Source organism: Puntigrus tetrazona, chromosome 13 (assembly GCF_018831695.1).
Source record: "Puntigrus tetrazona isolate hp1 chromosome 13, ASM1883169v1, whole genome shotgun sequence".
NCBI classification, from domain to species: domain Eukaryota; kingdom Metazoa; phylum Chordata; class Actinopteri; order Cypriniformes; family Cyprinidae; genus Puntigrus; species Puntigrus tetrazona.
The window spans coordinates 16,767,062-16,786,214 of NC_056711.1; the positions used below are offsets into that span (position 1 = coordinate 16,767,062).

Below are 19,153 nucleotides of genomic sequence, written 5' to 3' on the forward strand. Positions count from 1 at the left end.
AAGTGGGACCCATCAAATTGTAGAGTCACCCGAAGCAATGCATTATGTTAAAGATGACAAGCATGTATCTGTGCATCTGTCCGCTGCAGGTGAACATCACTGTTCTGGACATAAATGATAATGCCCCCGTGTGGCGAGATGAACCGTATCAAGCGAATGTTGTGGAGATGAGTCCCATCAATACTGACGTCATTTCTGTAAGTTCAGTGAAATGACCTTTAACCCCTAAGCTGACCTTTTGACCTCAAACTGGCTTATATTTCTCTTGTGACCTAACAACCTGACCTCTGTCCTTCGATTTGTTTTTTCAATTCCCTCTCAACTTAAACACAAATACAATAAATAAATGTTTTTAAAGGAAGGTGTCTTCAACTGCGCGTGTGTAAAGAACATATTGAAATGTATTAATTTTTATTTTAAATGTATTTATTATAAATTTTTTACTGATTAATTTCTCACTCTGGTGCATCTCTCACCAGTCATTTGTCCAATTTAAACTGTGGTCATGTGTCAGACCTACAAGGCATGATTTTTTTAAATTGAACACAAGCGTAAATAATAATCATGGCTATGAAATAAATTCATCACGGCTTAAAATTCAGCCTGTTAACACAAAACCAGTTATAAGTGGTACGGGTGTATTTTAACCAAAATTACAGTTGTGTGGATCAAAATTATTGATTTTTTTATGCCAAAAATCATTAGGAAATGAAGCAAAAATCATGTCGGTAAAGATATTTTGTAAATTTCCTACAGTGAATATATTAAAATGCAGTAATATGTATTGCTGATAATTGAATTTGGACAATTTTAAAGCAATTTAATTTGGTGTATTTGCACCCTCAGATTCTAGATTTATAAATAGCTTTATCTCTGGCAAATATTGTTCAATCAAACATCTATCAATGCTTATTTACTTAGGTTTTAGGTTTTGTATGATATATAAATCTAAGTTTATTTAACGACCGGTTTTGTGGTCCACGGTCACGCATGGATTTTATTTTTATTCTTTAATGGTGCATAGTTCCTCTTTTAGGAAGTAGAGAGTCATGGTCTGATGAGACACCGAAAAGACTAAAATCCCATCATATAAGATGTGTATCGAATTCCGTAGATGAAATGATAAGATACAGAAACGCTGGCAGTTTTGATCCTAGTGTCAGCAGGTAAACATAGTTAGTGCTATTGATTTTATGAGTGATAATGTCTTACAGTTTCTCTCCGAGTCAAATCCCCACCGTACCCAGAGGAGCAAGTTTCCATCTCCTCTCCGTCTGGAGAAAACCCTGTCCCTGCCTTTGATCGGCTGCAGTTTTGCAGCTGAATTCAAAGTGCGCTCTCACCTCGTTGTCCTTGGAACATTTTACAAAGATTTCTATATTCTCATATTACTCCATTGCTTGAAGTATGCGAAAAATCCCATCTTGAGGGTTTTGTCCTCCTTTGGTGAATGAATAAATTATTTCGTATGTTAATGTCAGGCACGCCATCTCTACTTTCAGTCTCATACTGCCAGGGACTGTTTTGAAGAGTCGGTGGTTCTCAAACTTTTTACAGTGGTGTAACCCCTCAGGAATTTAACATTCTTCAGAGTCCCCCCATTTAGACCGCAGTCACACCTTTGTTATTAATATAAATTAAGCAATAAATGATGGCAAAACAAAGCGATACCTGTAGATTTAAAACTAAACCCGCCAGTAGGTGGCGGTAAGTCACCATTTAAATGAGCGAGGCGTCATGCCATTCATTCATTCCTTCAGTAAGAAGGCTAAAGTTATGGGTTATCAATCACTGCTCCCCGAAACGTTCAAAGCTACAGATTCACGAGATACACAGCTGTTGCTTGGAGACGCACACCAGTTCTGTTGCAGATTTGGTCAGAACTATTATTATGGTTTCTTCAAATATAATTGTTTTTGAGAATTTTTGAGGGTTTTCCGTTTTGCAAGATGTAAAATAAGTTTCTGATGTCCCCGTGGGTATGTTAGGTTTTAGCACAAAACAGATGGTCGAAGTCGTGACTTTTAGAGCATGAACCAAAACATAGTTTTTGTGTTTGTCTCTTTAAATGCAAATGAGCTGTTGCTCCCGGACCCCTTTTTAAAAGAGGGCGGAGCTTCAAGAGTTTACGCTCTGGTGTCATGTGAAATCGAGGGTTGTTGGGTTTGCTTCAACCTGCAGACATGAAAAACAATCCTTCGGAAAGAGCGTCAAAGTAGACCGATTCTTGACAACACTGGGGCTGTGCATCAGGTTTTTTTCTTGCGCTACATTATCTTCACCCCAAACAATAGTAAGGAGTAATAGTCAGGAGGCCTGACCAAATCTATAAAAAAAAACCTACATTTTAAACCTTTATTCCAATTCTGATAATGTTTTGATAATATTGTGCATCCCTAGCATTAACCCCCTTTTTACAGAATCACCTTTGGCTTGTTTGTAGGAAGTTTTAAGACATTAAGGCATGCTTTTCTATAAAGCTGTTTTAAATTGAAATGGATTCTCTATACAAATAAAAATCACTTGACTTGAAAAGATAAATAACCGCCCTGCTTTTTATTTTTTTTTTTAATCAATTTAACACAAAAATAGACTATAAATGAGTGCTGTTAAATGATTATAAATTATATAAATTAGTGCTGTTAAAAAATAGATGATAAATTAATGCTGTTAAATGATTAATTATGATTGATTGCATCCAAAAGAAAGGTTATACATAAATACTTATATTTATGTGTGTATGCTGTGTATATTTATTATGTATATAAATACAAACATATGCATGTATTTTTAAGAAAAATATGCCGTGTTTATATATTAAATATATTTAAAATATACCAAAATGAGTATATAAATGTGTACAAAGGTAAATATTGTCAAAATATATTTTGTAGGTGTATTTATATATATACATAATAAATATACACAGTATAGTATAGTGCACATACAGTAGTTACAGATCTTGGCAGTTTTATAATCCAAATATTATCTAAATATTATTATCTGTGGCTATGGGTTCTATGGAAAAAAGAGGCTGATGGCTGTTGAATTTGAGATGTGGTTTTAGTGTTTTTTTTAAGTTAAACGTGGTCAGGCCTCTAGAAACCTCGGACTTCCGCCCCCTGCTTGTAAATGTTTAGTGTGCTTTATACTTTCTCTGTCTTTGGCTAAATATGCCCCTGATTGTCCGTTAATTAACAAGCCAGGCCTGAACTTCATTAGGAGGTTCGGATGACTAATTAAAATGTAGCCCAGAGTCAAGTGCATACTTGATTACCCTGCTGGACACCGTGCAGGAGAGAGAGAAAGAGATAAAACAGAACAAAGGAAGAAATGGGTGGATAATTTAAATCACAGACCAGTGGATGTAAAAACTAAATGTCCTGAAGCATGTTTGACTCTGTTAGGAGTCCATCGGCCCGCTTAGTGCTCAACACAGTGGTATAGTGTGGTTTAATCAAGTAATAATTCCAAAAAAATAATAAATAAATATATATTTGTTTTTGTAATCATTTACTCTCTATTGTATCACAAAAAAAAGCCTTTTAGGACTAGCAATTCCAGTTCTATATCTGCTTAATTTCTTTTTTATTTATGATAAAAAATGACCCTCTAAAACTATTTTTATATTTATATTTAATCATTTTGTAGACGCTGCCATGCAAAGCGACTTGCAAAAAGAAGAACAATAGAAGCAATCAGACCAATGAGAGAGCAATAGTACAAATGCTGTGAGAAGTCACACAGTACACATAGCTTCTTTCTTTTTATTTATTATTATTACTGTGTGTACTGCTGTGAGCTGTACTGACCTCATCTGCTTAATGAATAAATGTATATGTCATATAAGCTGATGTTCAACATAATATCCAAGCTATTTTTTTTCATGCAACAAGTTTGGGGTGAGTAAGATGTTTTAAGGTTTTTGAAAGAAGCCCCTAAAGCTTAATTTATTTGATTAAAAAAAACAAAGAGTAAAGCATTGAAATTGTGGAATATTTGTGCAATTCGTTTTGAATATATTTTAAAATGCAATTTATCGTTATAGGGAAAAAAATGATTGAATACAAATGAAGAGCCGTTACTTCAGCCGCAGGATCCTTTAGAAATGATTTAGAAAATAGAAATGTTCAAGAAACAGCGTTTGTTTAAAATAGAAATATTGTGTAACCCTTATAAAAGTCTTCACTGTCATTTTTGATACATCTATGCATTCTTGCTGAATAAAAGTATGATTTTCTTTCAAAAAAAAAACTTATTTGACTTCAGATTTTCATTGATTTTCTCTGACCCCAGACCATTTTTGTTGAATCAGTTTGAATTTCTTCCACAGTTTTTGTGTGACTTCAGAAGACTTTAAATAAAGGTCATATGGGATTCTTTTATTCTATGGTGCTTTTTTTTTATAATGTATGAAACTTGACAGCCCATTGTCATTGGATGTTTCCTTTAAAAAGCGAGGTGGACTTTCTGCAGTGGCAGTGTTTTGAAAAAGATGCAGCGTTTCAGACGTTTCAGGGGAAACAGCTGCACAATAACCCGAGACAGGAGATCATATTTAACATCACAATATCTCGCGTATCACCTTTCTAATCGTTAATAAACATGCCTGATTAAGTGCATGTGTGAAATGTCCCTCTCTGAGTTCAAATCAATTAGATAAACTTTACGTTAGACCCGTGCTCTACATCATCCGTTTAAACTCCCTCTAATCAATGGAGAACACAGTCGTCTGGTCCTTCCTGTTTTAATAATTAAAGACCTACAGAACCTTTGTTCTCTAATGACCAATTAAGTGATTTTCAGTGCTTCTCCACCAGCACTGTGAATAATTGATTGGCTCTAAAAAAAAAAATAACAGCCAGGGTTTTAGACAGTTATGCCCCATGCATAAATCTCCCATCATGCTGTTCTGTAGGGAGAGGGCTGGTGTGATTTAATTTCTGCACCTTAGGACTCTGTTTTGTGCCGTAAGACTCATTTTTCTTCTCTTTCTCTGTGCAGGTATTAGCGGTGGACCCTGATTATGGTGATAATGGGACGGTGGTCTACTCTATAAATCCAGAGAACCCCTTCTACACCATCAACCGCAACACCGGGAAGATCCGCACCAGCGGAGCGGTGCTGGACAGAGAGAGTCAGAACGCCCAGTCTGCACAACTTATGAGGACCATCATCGTCTCTGCTACCGACCGTAGGCAACTCTCACCTGTCCCATAATGCCTCACTGTGTCTCTGAGGTCACAGTAAAAATTGTTTCGCTGTCGCTAACTTTCAGCTGCTTTGTTTTTGGACTGTTTGGCCTGTCTACCTGTCTAGTCTTTGTGTTTTCAGTTGCAAAAGTTGCCGTTCAAAAGTTTGAAGTCAGTGAGACTTCAATAAAAATATTACTTTTATTCAGCAAGGGTGTGTCATTTGACAATAAATACATTTATAATGTTGCAAAGATTTCCTTTTTTGCTGAAAATTCAGCTTTTAATTGGAAGAATACATTTTTTTTTTTTTTTTTAAATGTATTTTTTATGCAAGACCATGATCCTCACTCACATGAAATGGTCTTTTCGCTTTATGTAAAAAGTGATTTATTGGATCAACACAAAATAAGAAAAGTTAAAAATAAATACAGTTAAAATACAGTAAAAATGTAAAGTGTGTGTGTGTATATATATATATATATATATATATATATATATATATATATATATATATATATATATATATATATATATATATAGTATGTTGTTATAAATATAGTACCAAGTATTAAGCTAATTCTTTATTCCAGACACATCCTTTGTTTCATCTGTTTCCTCAATATTTGTGCTTCTTCCTCTGTTGGCATTAGTCTGAGTTGTACTTGACAATAAAAACTGACATTTCAGTTTTAAGAATTTCTTCCTCCTCAGTGGATCTAATGAGTTGTGCAGGATGTGAGCGTTGTCTTTGTTGTGCTGCCCTCTTCAGGTGGGACGCCACCACTGCGCTCTTCTGCCAGCGCCACGGTGTATGTGAACCTCCTGGACCTCAACGATAATGACCCTGCCTTTCTAAACCTCCCATTTGTCGCTGAAGTACCAGAGGGACTTCCTCTTCGATCATCTGTGTTCAGGGTTAGCATTTGATTGGTTGAAGTCTGTACAGGGACGAGGAGTCGCTGATTAAATATTCAACAAGCAAAGACTGGCATTTCAGTCAGTATGCAAAGGGACTTGAGTTCAAAATCTAATTTTAAAATGTGTTTTTGAAACAAACCAAGCGAAACTGCCACTGAACTTGATGGCCAGAGATTGTCAGGCATTTTTACCTCATGGAAAGGAATGGATTTTACATTTTGTCAATAACTCACGTTGTGCTGGAAAAGTCCTTTCAATGCCACGAAATAATCAGAAATAATCTTTTATTAAAACCTTTGCTTCTGTTACATTACAGGTTCAAAAGTTTGGGTCAGTAATTTTTTTTTATTAGATTGAATCAGCAAGCGCTCCATAAATTATTCAAATTCAATATTTATAATGCTATTTATTCCGACTTTTTATTATTCAAAGAATTCTGAAAATGTTCTAAATTAATTATTTTTTGATTAATTGTATACCCTGTAGAATTTATTCAGAGATTGCCATGAAAATATAGCCTAAATGCTGGCATGCCGTTAAAAGTGAATAAATAAATATTAATCCGTAAATATTATATTGACAAAAATAATAAATGTTTCTTTAGCAGCAAATCAGCGTATTAGAATGATATCTAAAGGATCATGTGACACTAAAGACTGGAGTATTGTACTGTTGCTGAAAATTCAGCTCTGCATCACAGGATTGAAGTACATTTTAAAATACATTCAGATTTAAACAGTTATTTTAAATAGCAAAAATATTACCTATTGTATTAAATTACATTTTATAATATATTCAAATTGAAAATAAAAAATGTCACAGTGTTACTGTTTTTGCTAAATAAATGTAAACTTGATGATGATAAGAGGCTTTTCAAAAACAGTAAAAAAAAAAAAAAAAAATTGCACTCAAAATCAACTTAAAATCCAAGAGGTCATCTTTGATTTATTGTCAACTTTTACTGAAGTTCTTGTACTAAAACTCTCCTGTGCTCTTCCGCCCCCTGCTGGTTTCCTCCTTCAGGTGCAGGTACAGGACCCTGATGAAGGTGACAATGGTGCGGTGACCATGGCCCTCCAGATGGGGATGCCGCGTCTAGACTTCTGGCTCAACACCACCACAGGAGTCCTCTTTTCCACCGCAGTGCTGGACCGGGAGCAGATTGGCCAGTATTACCTGAGGATCATCGCCTACGACGCTGGCCAGTTTCCACGAACATCCACGAGCACTCTCACTATCACAGGTACAGAGCCGGATCACCGTCCGACCTCGTCTAGATTCAAACGCTGAGTGATCTTAATGTCCGTCACTCTTTCTGTGCAGTTTTGGACGTGAACGATGAGACGCCGACCTTCTACCCCGGCCTTTATAACGTATCGTTGGATGAAAACGTGCCCCGTGATTACGTGGTGGTCAGACTGAACTGCACGGATAATGACGCGGGTCTCAACGCCGAGCTCAGCTATTTTATCACAGGTCAGAGTGCAGAAGGTCACGGATCAGTGGCTTTGAGGGAGTTTGTGCTGACGGAGCAACACTGTGGGATTTTGGTAGGGACTGCTGTGACCCACTGCGAACGGCTTTCAGCAGATGTAAAGCTGAGTCTCTGTTCCGAAATATAGGGCTGCAGCCTACATAGGCAGCATTTTAAAGGAATAGTTCACCCAAAACAGAACAAATTCATATAGGATTCGATATTACTCCAGGGTGAGTAAACAAAGGCAGAATTGTAATTTATGGGTGAAAGGTATTTAAATAAAGTTGAATTGGGAAAAACGTACTACTTAGCTAGTTATTTGTGTGCATTTTATTTAAAATTTTATGTTCATTAGAATATTACCACATTGTTAATTATACAAAAAGTACTTAAATTAAATCACGAATTTAGTAAAAAGTTATTTTTGCTGCATATTTTATGCATATTGTGCCACTTGTTATATTTGTCAAAAGTAATGGAGTATAATTAAATAGCTTAGAAAAAAGTACCAAATTTGAAATACAAGGAAGCCATTAAAAAGTAATTAGATTTTTAGCAAATTACCACATCATTAAATTCACAAATTTAGTAAATGTGTGCCACATATTATATTAAAAGTGTCATCTTTATGAAAAGTATTTTAATACAGTTAAACTGATTTTACAAATTCACTTTTTTGCTAAAGATTTGTGCAGGCTATTTATTTTCTGCTTATTTGAAAAGCACCGTATCATTATATTCACGACAGTTAAATTAATTGTAAAATGCACTGTTTGCTATGTATTTTATGCTTACATCATTCTCTTTGCAAAACTAATTTAGTATAAAACTAAAATAAGTATAGTTCGGTTGATAAACATCACTATTTTACCAAGTATTTGTGTGCTATGTATTTAGCAGAGCCCAGAACCACATCTTTTAGCAGCGCGCTAACAACGAACTCCATTTAAATCAATTGTGAGGAATGCTAACACATAGGTATCATATTCAAAATCAGTCAATTACGAGGTTTCATTATAGTTAGTATGACATGTGCGATGTCTTTATACTGTATGTGTGTGTTTGTCTCTATAGAAGGGAACCAGGATGGAAAGTTTAGCGTGGGTTTCCGGACCGGAGTAGTACGAACTGTTGTGGGTCTGGACCGCGAGACTCAGGCCTCCTACAGGCTAGTGATCGAAGCAATCGGTGAGCGTCATGTACATGTTAAAACAATTGGTTATGCGTGTGTGCGTGCATACGATCTGCTGCAGCTTCCTGTCTGGATGACTTTGTGTTTGAAGCAAGTTGAGTGGTTTCCTGTGTGAGAGTCGAGTGCAACGTTTAGAAATACTGCAGCTGTTACCTGTTTAATGAGCTTTTGGGAAAAAAAATGCTGCCCACTTTTCTCAGTTCTGAGAACGCTATGTCAAGTCTGTCGTTATTCCTGTCTGATTTTAAACGTTAATTATGATGTTTAGATTAGAACAGCTAACTCTGGGAATAGTGGCTCTTTCTGATGCTTAATTCATCTTCATGCAAAATTTATTTGTTTACTCATGTGAATATTTAATTGATTTATTTTAGCTAAGATTTTTTCATCTCGATATTTTTATGCTTCTTATTTTTAGTTTTTTTTTTTTCCTGTCTTGACACGTTTTACACCAGTAGCAGTGAAATGTGGTAAGCCAAAACTGTCAAGGCTGGTTTTCTGTGGGTCTTTTGTATGTGGTTTAGGAGAGTTTTAGTAAAGTCGCGTGGTATTCTGTTGTTTGGTACGGCTGTTCTTTATTTAAAGATTACTAGTGCTACCAGTTAGTCATAACCGCTGCACTGTGGCAGTGTTTCTGTGTTGCTGTAGAGGTTTCCACGATCATAGGAAACCTGCCAAAGTCAGAAATAATATAAATTAGAATGCATTTGATAGGAATTAAATAAACAAAATATAATTAGATAAGTACACCAAAACATTCCAACTAGAATTCCAAGTCTAATCTATTTAAAATAATTCAGGAACGCTATTCGCTGACTTGTTGCACATTGACTGTGCTTTAATGTGTAATTAACTGCAGCTGACTGTAATTAATATGTACTAACACACATATTAATACCAAGATCCCTTAATACCACCCAAAACATAAACATAACTACCACAACAACTACTTACTATTAATAGGCAGCAAATAATAGTTAATAGTGAATGTGTTCCTTGATTTAAAATGCTACCAGAAATGCACATCCAACAATCTCAGAACAACTGAGCTGTAAAAATGCATTTTTTTTACAGGCTTTTATTTTCACTGAGAGCTGCCTTTCTTAGCTGTATTGGCCAGACTGATGATGGTTTTCTCATAGATAACGGTCCAGCGGGAGGTCGGAGGACAGGAACAGCTACAGTATATGTGGAGGTGCTGGACGTCAATGACAACAGGCCTATTTTCCTCCAGAACAGCTATGAGACCAGTGTCCTGGAGAACATACCCAGAGGAACTAGTATATTACAGGTACACGCTCATACTCAAAATTCACTTTGATGTAGAAAATCTGTGCACGTTGACATTGCCAAAATAGTTTTTATTTCTGGGAAGCGGCAGTAGAACTGTTTCAATATTTCGTAATGCTTTATTTTAAGGTGTCCGTAATACAGAGTAATTATCTAGGAAATGCTTAGTAGTAGCCATCGTACTTACATGAAACAAAATGTACTTACTATGTAACTTACTTATTACAGTTGCATACTTAGTTATTATTTATATAGATGTAACAGGCTGCTACTGTTACACAGCTATTTATGTAACCAAAGGATTGTCACGTGTGTTGCAGACTTCATACAACTTTTTTTTTTCCTTTTTATGAAATCAAGTACACAGTCATAAGCTACTTCATGTGCATCTATACTGTACACCTTATCTAGCTGTATTATGTATTATGACAACTTAAAATGAAGTGTTAACCAGTGCTGGTATTATATCACATGAAGCGTTGTGTTTGTTACATCGTGTTGGTCTGTAACAATGGCAGCATTGTTTTTAGTGTTTTTCTGTGATGTCACGTTCCTCCGTGCTGGAAACCATGACGATCTCTAGGCTGGCAACATTGCCATAATAGGGTAACCGTGACGACGCTTATAAGATTCTACAGAGTCAGCAGAATAATTTCTGCAGAGTTCTACAACTCATGATTAAGTAAAAAAAACGTTTCCATTTACAAAAGGGTTTTCACCTCTTTCCGTATGTTGAAGTTGGTGTTGAACTGTTATTGGGAGTTACTTTGGGGAATATTCCAGTGTTAATATGCAACGCTTTGTTTTAGTTTGCATGAATTTGTTGTTATGGAGCAAACCAGTTACCAAAATCACAGCGGCACAACCACAGTTAGTTGAAAAAAAAAAGGCAGAAGTCAGAAATGTCTTAATGTCAGAAGTGCGGTATTTAAAGACACCACAACAAATTAAGCAAAATGGTTTTAAAATGATAAAATATTAAATATTTAAATGTTTTATGTTAGGTTAAATGCAGTGTGGTGTGCTGCATCACAATTAATTACTGTAATTTAATTACTTCTCCTTTAAGAAGTAAGGAATTATTTTGATATTTCTGTAATTTAATTACATCACTTCTGATGTAATTGCATTAAATACTGTAGACTAAAGAACAATTTTATTAAAAAAGCAATAGTGAATTTAACAATGTTAAAATATAACATTATAACAATTGTCACCTTCTCCCTTTAAATACTTCGGCCACTTCAGTAGTAATTTATGCAATTTTGTAATATTAATTTGTAGGAATTAAAAGAGCAGTTCCATGTCTGTCCTTGTATTGTTCAACTGGTCAAGGATGATATGGTATTTCCTCTCCTCATCTCCTCATCAACAAGAGTGTGTGATGTAGGCAACGTTCAGCTGTTTTGTGGCCAGCATATTGTCAGATTGAGTGAGTCACGTCTTGTTTCCTTTGAAAAGAATGGTGAATGAAATTAGTTGCATTTTTTTCTGTCCTCGCTGTTAGGTCTCTGAACTTGTTCGCTCTGATTGTGTATGTTGGTGCATATCCATAGCTTTTTCCCAAACCTAGTAAGCTTATGGCCTAGAAAGCTTTTTAAGCGGTTCATAGGCAAACTCCATATGAACGAACACTGTTAACATAGCTGTAATAAAACAACATGAAGATTGTTCTCATAGATAGAACCATAGATTTTGACACAGCATCCAGTGCTATACACGCTACGGGGCCGTTGAATCTGATTGGCTGATGAACGTTCAAAGGTGTGCAATTATTTTCAGGTAAATGAACGGCGAAAGTAGTTCTAGTCAGATCTTGACCTTGCATTACATGACTGTATCACTTCGCCAAATGATTTGAGTTATTTCAAAGGAGAGCCTAAAACTGCAAAAGAACCAAAACTCACAATGGCACTGATCAAACAAATATAGTAAACAATAGGATAAAAACAACAGATCATGTCCATGTATTTGCCACAAAATTACATTTTATTATGTATGGAAAGCACAATCTCTCCTGTTCTCTCTTTATACATATAAAGATGATGTGAATAATAAACTTTATGGCCCGCTTTTATAGACAGGGCTTAGCCTAAGCCAGGATTAAGCCATAATTCAATTACGGCATTTAATAAAATGAAAAGTCATCTTCATTTCAAAAAAGCATTACTGGCTTAATACAAAACAAAGGCACTGACATGTTTTGATATAAGTCAGTGCAAGTTTCTGTTTCAGTTTAAATTCACATTTAGTCTAAAAACCTTGACTATGAACACACACATATACACATATATATATATATATATATATATATATATATATATACACACACACACACATATATATATATATATATATATATATAATTACATATTATATATATATATATATATATATATATATATATATATATATAATTACATATTATATTATAATATTTTTATTTTGTTGTAAGTTTAATTAGTGTTTAGTTTTTATTTATTAATTTCCAATTAGTTTGAAATGCTTTTATTTTTTTTGTATATAACAACCACTGCAGCATGACATGGAAAAGGTACCGTAATCCCAGTATGCAATGCGTTAAGATCAGTAAAAATAGTCAGTCCAATTCTAAATTCTACATTTTATTCAGACCATGGAATTTAAATTAAATGCAATTGTTTTTATTTCATATTTATGTATTTTTGTCCGCATTAGCAACAGTCACTAGCTTAGTAACAAGCTTACAACTCCTTGAAAATCAATTTTGAGTCAAGTTTCCGGTGCACATAGCTGTTGCCTATGAAATCCACTTTAAATCTGTCACTTAGAAGGCTGCTGCCTATGTAAGTACTAGATAGCAAGACAGCTCACTAGGTGATGCAACAGAGCTTATATCTCAGTGGAATACTGCAGAAGAGCCGGTATAGAAATATATGTGTGGGAGTCGTTTGTCTTTGACTCTGCGGGTGACGTTGACCCTGATAGCTTCCTGCTCTGGGCTATGTATGGCTGTACGGGTCTTCTGAAGGTCGGCGCTGAGGAAAACGACTGCCTCATCGAGCCCAAACGTTTCCAGAGCTTCAGCTGGGGCTCGCTGGACAGATTCTGTCCGCAGGAGAGACTGTCTCCATTAACTCCCCAGGACCCTCCCGACGGGCAGCCCACCGCCAGAAAGATCACCATGCCACCGAACAGAGCAAACAGACACACGATGATGATGATGGTCGGGAGGGGATGGTGAAGATCCAGAGGTGGAGACGTTGGGGAAAGAGGAAGGGAGAGATTAGACAGGGACAGATTGAAGGGCACATCCATGTCGTTCCTGGATCTGTAGAGATGCAAAACAGGAAGAGACGAATCTGGGTTAGTGAAGCGTGTTTATAGTAGAGCCGTAGGTGTTTTTGTGACACTGTGTTCAGGCTTGTGCGAAGTGTGAATGTGTGCTTGAACAAGATGCATGCAAGATGCCAGGATGTGGTTGACAGGTGTTTGTGTGTGTGTGTTAAAAAGAAAAAAAATCTCTTTAATATCTGTTGTTTCTTTTTAGGCAGCAAAGAGGTAGAGACTTTTTTTTTTTTTAAACCAAAGGCCTTAAAGTAAGTCTTGTAAGTCTATCACAATTCAATAGCAAGCTTGTGACCTAATTTCATTATTTATTTTATATATATATATATATATATATATATATATATATATATATATATATATATATATACACATAGTGCCTTGTGAAAGTATTCGGCCTCCTTGAACTTTGTGACCTTTTGCCACATTTCAGGCTTCGAACATAAAGCTATAAGACTGTAATTTTTTGTGAAGAATCAACAATCATGAAGTGGAATGAAATTTATTGGATATTCCAAACTTTTTTAACAAATAAAAAACGGAAAAATTGGGCGTGCAAAATTTCAGTGCAGCAAACTCTCTCCAGAAGTTCAGTGAGGATCTCTGAATGATCCAATGTTGACCCAAATGACTAATGATGATAAATAGAATCCACCTGTGTGTAATCAAGTCTCCGTATAAATGCACCTGCATTGTGATAGTCTCAGAGGTCTGTTTAAAGCGCAGAGAGCACCATGAAGAACAAGGAACACACCAGGCAGGTCTGAGATACTGTTGTGGAGAAGTTTAAAGCCGGATTTGGATACAAAAAGATTTCCCAAGCTCTAAACATCCCAAGGAGCACTGTGCAAGCGATAATATTGAAATGGAAGGAGTATCAGACCACTGCAAATCTACGAAGACCTGGCCATCCTTCTAAACTTTCAGCTCATACAAGGAGAAGATTGATCAGAGATGCAGCCAAGAGGTCCATGATAACTCTGGATGAACTGCAGAGATCTACAGCTGAGGTGGGAGACTCTGTCCATAGGACAACAATCAGTCGTATACTGCACAAATCTGGTCATGGAAGAGTGGCAAGAAGAAAGCCATTTCTTAAGTGTCGTTTAAAGTTTGTCACAAGCCACCTGGGAGACACACCAAACATGTGGAAGAAGGTGCTCTGGTCAGAGGAGACCAAAATCGAACTTTTTGGCAACAACGCAAAGCGTTATGTTTGGCGTAAAAGCAATACAGCTCATCACCCTGAACACACCATCCCCACTGTCAAACATGGTGGTGGCAGCATCATGGTTTGGGCCTGCTTTTCTTCAACAGGGACAGGGAAGATGGTTAAAATTGATGGGAAGATGGATGGAGCCAAATACAGGACCATTCTGGAAGAAAACCTGATGGAGTCTGCAAAAGACCTGAGACTGGGACGGAGATTTGTCTTCCAACAAGACAATGATCCAAAACACAAAGCAAAATCTACAATGGAATGGTTCACAAATAAACATATCCAGGTGTTACAATGGCCAAGTCAAAGTCCAGACCTGAATCCAATCGAGAATCTGTTGAAAGAACTGAAAACTGCTGTTCACAAACGCTCTCCATCCAACCTCACTGAGCTCGAGCTGTTTTGCAAGGAGGAATGGGCAAAAATTTCAGTCTCTCAATGTGCAAAACTGATAGAGACATAGCCCAAGCGACTTATAGCAGTAATCACAGCAAAAGGTGGTGCTACAAAGTATTAACTTAAGGGGGCTGAATAATTTTGCACGCCCAATTTTTCCGTTTTTTATTTGTTAAAAAAGTTTGAAATATCCAATAAATTTCGTTCCACTTCATGATTGTGTCCCACTTGTTGTTGATTCTTCACAAATAATTACAGTCTTATAGCTTTATATTTGAAGCCTGAAATGTGGCAAAAGGTCACAAAGTTCAAGGAGGCCGAATACTTTCACAAAGCACTGTATATATAAGCAGTTTTGTTTTTAACAATCTTAGTGTACTTTTTTAAAATAAAGCTGAAAAATGTATATATTTTTTTTTTTTTTTACAAAAACCAATAAAATGTCAAAAAGAAAATGTAACTAAAAAACAAATGAAAAAGCACTGTTCTTCAGGATTTGTAGAAGTATCATATGACTCAAATGAAACTGAGCAGTGACAGAGCAGCCTCTGAGCGAATCTTCCTGTAGGTAGAGAGCGTGGTTTGTGGTGGTGAGACTGCACACCTACACACACCTTATCATCATCACCATCTCGCAGCCCTACACACGCCGCTCAGAGCGCTCCTCTGCAACGAGAATGACTGAGCGATTTCTCTAAAGAAATGTCAAGAAAGGTCAAAGTATAGTAGATTTATATTGCACTGTATTGATTACAGATTAGTGAGAGGCTGTTCCTCTCACTCTTTGTCTCTCTCTGACTCACTCACACCCAGTGGAAGGCTGCGCATTTCACACCTAGGCCTTCAGACGGCCAGAAGACGGGACCCGCATAAAGCGCATAAAGCAATAAACAAAAAAACTAAATGAATTAAACCTAACATAGTGACTTTCGTCTTTGACAGAGGTGCAGAGGAGGTGTGTGTGGTTGTTCTTTGTTATAATACTGTGCAAACAAATATGATTTACAGTGACGCTGTTTGCTAGCTTTGATCATCCAATCAAAGGACGGGAAAATGCTGACGTTATCTTAAACCTGCTAGATTAGGTCTGCCAGCTCGAAAGCTGATTGGTTAATCTGACGTTTTCACTGTCATTGATTTTAAGATACGCCTGCGCTCATGATTCTGAAGGCCTTAGGCAGTTTTCTATGATCCTGGCAACACGATTGCTGAGATGCGATTGGAGAAAAGCTCTAATATGAACATACACTACTGGAAGCACCACAAACCAGGGGAAAGCTATGAAATCAAAAGACTATAGACTATGGGATATCATTTAATACACCTTTATGGAAATATAAACTATACCTAATGGTGTTTAGGCAAGGAGAGAAGACTGGCCCGCCACTGCTCACACACACACACACACACACACACAGAGACTCAGATCAGGAGAATCGAAACAATTACAAACACTTTTAGCTGCACCTGCGATTTTATACATTGTTCAGAAATGTGTCATACAGCAATTCATAACACAACACAGATATGCACATATTTCCCTCCTGCGGATCAACAGCTGTCATGACCGAACTACAGCTGAAGACAATCTTTTAAATCCTTAAAACGAGATACAAAAACAACAATGTTAAGGTTTGTCTTCAGGTCTTTAATTTGAGTGTTTTCTTTAGTTTTTAAAATACACCATACAGTTATTAAAATATACTAAGATACAGTGAGATACACTAAGATGAAATCTTTAAACACTCTCACACTCTGTTTTAGCCTACACTAACCTTGTTTTAGCCTACACTAACCTTGACTAATTAAACACTAAGATGTAATTTTTACAGTGTATGGAAAGTACAGTTGTAGATAATTCTACAGAGAATTCTGCAGAGTTTAGTTCCAATCCGTTCAAACCAGTTTATCATGGTCTTCAGGATCACTAGAATCTTCCACGAAAGTATGTTTTTAGCGGGTTGGAGCTAAACTCTGCAGGACCAGGATCCGACACCCCTGCAGTACCAAAAAAATACATTTTAATGAGCATTCACATCTGTGTTTGTGTGCTCAAGTACAGTATTTCATGCCTACATTGCTCCCTTAAACACACATTTAAAATGGCATTTGACATTAAAAATGTCGGTGCCCCACTAAGTGAGCAGTCAGACGAGAAATGTGCCTGGTTGATTTTATTTTTCTTTTTTTTGCAAGTTAAACAGCATCTGAAACACACACACACATGCACAGCCTAGCACTCAAGTCACCAATTACTCTGCCTCTCTGCTCCTAAATGTCAGCATGTTAAATTCTGAGCACACAGAGTGTGACTTATCGCTTTGGTGAAAAACACATTGAGACATGAAATTATTCCTCATCTTAAATGCCACAAACAGGCTGAAAAGGCCACTCAGACGAGAGCTATTGTTAGTGAAACACTTCATTAGTTACCGCTGTATGGATCTGCTGAAATGTATTTATGCACACATCGTCACATTTTGGCTTTGCTCAAGCAGGCGGCTTAAATGAGTTTTTCTCATTTAAATTTTGCAAATGTATTTCAATGAGAATAGTCACATTAGAAATAGTTTTTAAGTTTAATGTGTCTTTTCGTTTAAAAATTTATGCAAAGATAAATTTTCAGCATCATGTATGTTCAAAAATCTCTTTAATTTGCTGATTTGCCGTTTAGGATACATTTCTTGTTATTATCGATATTCAAAACACTTGTGGCAATTAATCTTTTTTTTTTAGTGTCGTTAAATAGTTAAGCGCGACTTTTGTTTGCATAATATGTGTGTGTGTGTGTGTTTTGTGTATATTTATTTTTATGAAATATATACATGCATGTGTGTGTATTTATATATGCGTAATAAATATACACAGCACACATTCATATATCATGTATGAAACTTACGTTTTTGTTGAAACTGATACGCTTTTGGTGAAAAATGTAATTGTATTTAGAAATAGAATTCTTTCACTTTTGATGAATTTGCTGAAAAAAAATATTAATGAAAAAAGAACAACTTTTGAACAGTAGTGCACACTGTGATCACTGGTGTCTACAAATTTGCACAGGTTTGCTCACCATTTCCACAAACAGTAATTACTGTATTGTATTGTGATTTTTAGATACTGCATATCCACAAATTATTACAATACAGTAACACAAATATAACTTGTTGTCCAGTGTAATTTATGACTGGAATTATGGCCAAAAAAAAATCTTTAGGCATTGTTGCATGATTATTGGTTTGTACGTGACGTGGTGCGATAAAAATGAAAAAGCCCATAGGGACACTAGTATCCAAATCACAAGTTGTTTTTAACTGAGATTTATCGAACAATTATTTATCAGATTTATACGTTGTGGTTCAACTTTACCTTTGGATGCGGTTGGAGACTCTTCCGAAGTTGATTCACCAAAGACTGTTGGAGATGGGGATGAGGATATGTGCGGCTGATATCCAACTCGAAATCAATCTCTCTGTGTTCTTTGTGTTTAGCGATCGGCAGACCACGGCAGTGTGTTTCTTCAACTAAACGCTCATTCGGAGCCAAACTTTCAGTCTCAAGTTTTATCCCCCCCCCATGTGTTGGTATGGTCCGGTCTGCCTGTTCTATTCATCTCTCTCCAAGAGACCCCCCTAGACCCCTGCTTTCTTTCTCTCCCCCTCCTCCTCCTCATCCTCTACTCCTTTCTTCTCCTCTCCACATCTTTTTATAAAGCTAATGAGTCTAAAGGAGGGGCCGTCCTCCTCACTGTCAGTGGGATTTGACTAATATACGGACGTCTTTAGTGTGTGCTAAATGGTTTTAGCTGCTCAACGTGATGAATTTATGTGTGTAAATATATTCAGGAACAACTTCTGTTCATTGTTTCTGGGATCACTGAAGTTGCATATGTGTTTTCAAGCCCATTTGAGCTAGCTGATAGTCGTGCCGTGGTATTTAAAATGTATCAGACTGTGTGTTTGTGAAGTGGGTTTTAGGTTTAATTGGTTTTCCACTGGTCAGTTGGTATTCCCATCCCATACTCACATTACTGGTTGAGCCAAAAAGAAACATACTGTGTTTTATTTTGGGTTGTTAGTTATGAAGATGTACGGCAGTGAAAATAGGAGTCCAATAGTAATTGTGTGATTAAGGTGTTG

General features: G+C 36.3%; 2 protein-coding genes across 3 annotated transcripts in view; one reads left to right on the plus strand and one right to left on the minus strand.

The window, feature by feature from the left end:
• Window positions 1–19,153, plus strand: part of cdh23 (cadherin-related 23) — a 206,589-nt gene that overhangs the window by 146,780 nt on the left and 40,656 nt on the right. For both annotated transcript variants that reach the window (XM_043255698.1, XM_043255699.1), the window contains exons 21-27: window positions 90–197; window positions 5,005–5,194; window positions 5,965–6,110; window positions 7,137–7,356; window positions 7,437–7,589; window positions 8,665–8,778; window positions 9,925–10,073. In XM_043255698.1, coding sequence (XP_043111633.1) covers window positions 90–197; window positions 5,005–5,194; window positions 5,965–6,110; window positions 7,137–7,356; window positions 7,437–7,589; window positions 8,665–8,778; window positions 9,925–10,073 — 1,080 coding nt within the window. The remainder of the gene's footprint in view (window positions 1–89; window positions 198–5,004; window positions 5,195–5,964; window positions 6,111–7,136; window positions 7,357–7,436; window positions 7,590–8,664; window positions 8,779–9,924; window positions 10,074–19,153) is intronic.
• Window positions 12,533–18,567, minus strand: LOC122356705 (uncharacterized protein C10orf105-like). The gene is made up of 2 exons (XM_043255704.1): window positions 18,384–18,567; window positions 12,533–13,382 (listed from the first exon to the last, which is right to left on the minus strand). Exon 2 carries the CDS (start codon window positions 13,367–13,369, stop codon window positions 12,944–12,946), a length of 426 nt encoding a protein of 141 aa, XP_043111639.1. The 5' UTR covers window positions 13,370–13,382; window positions 18,384–18,567; the 3' UTR covers window positions 12,533–12,943.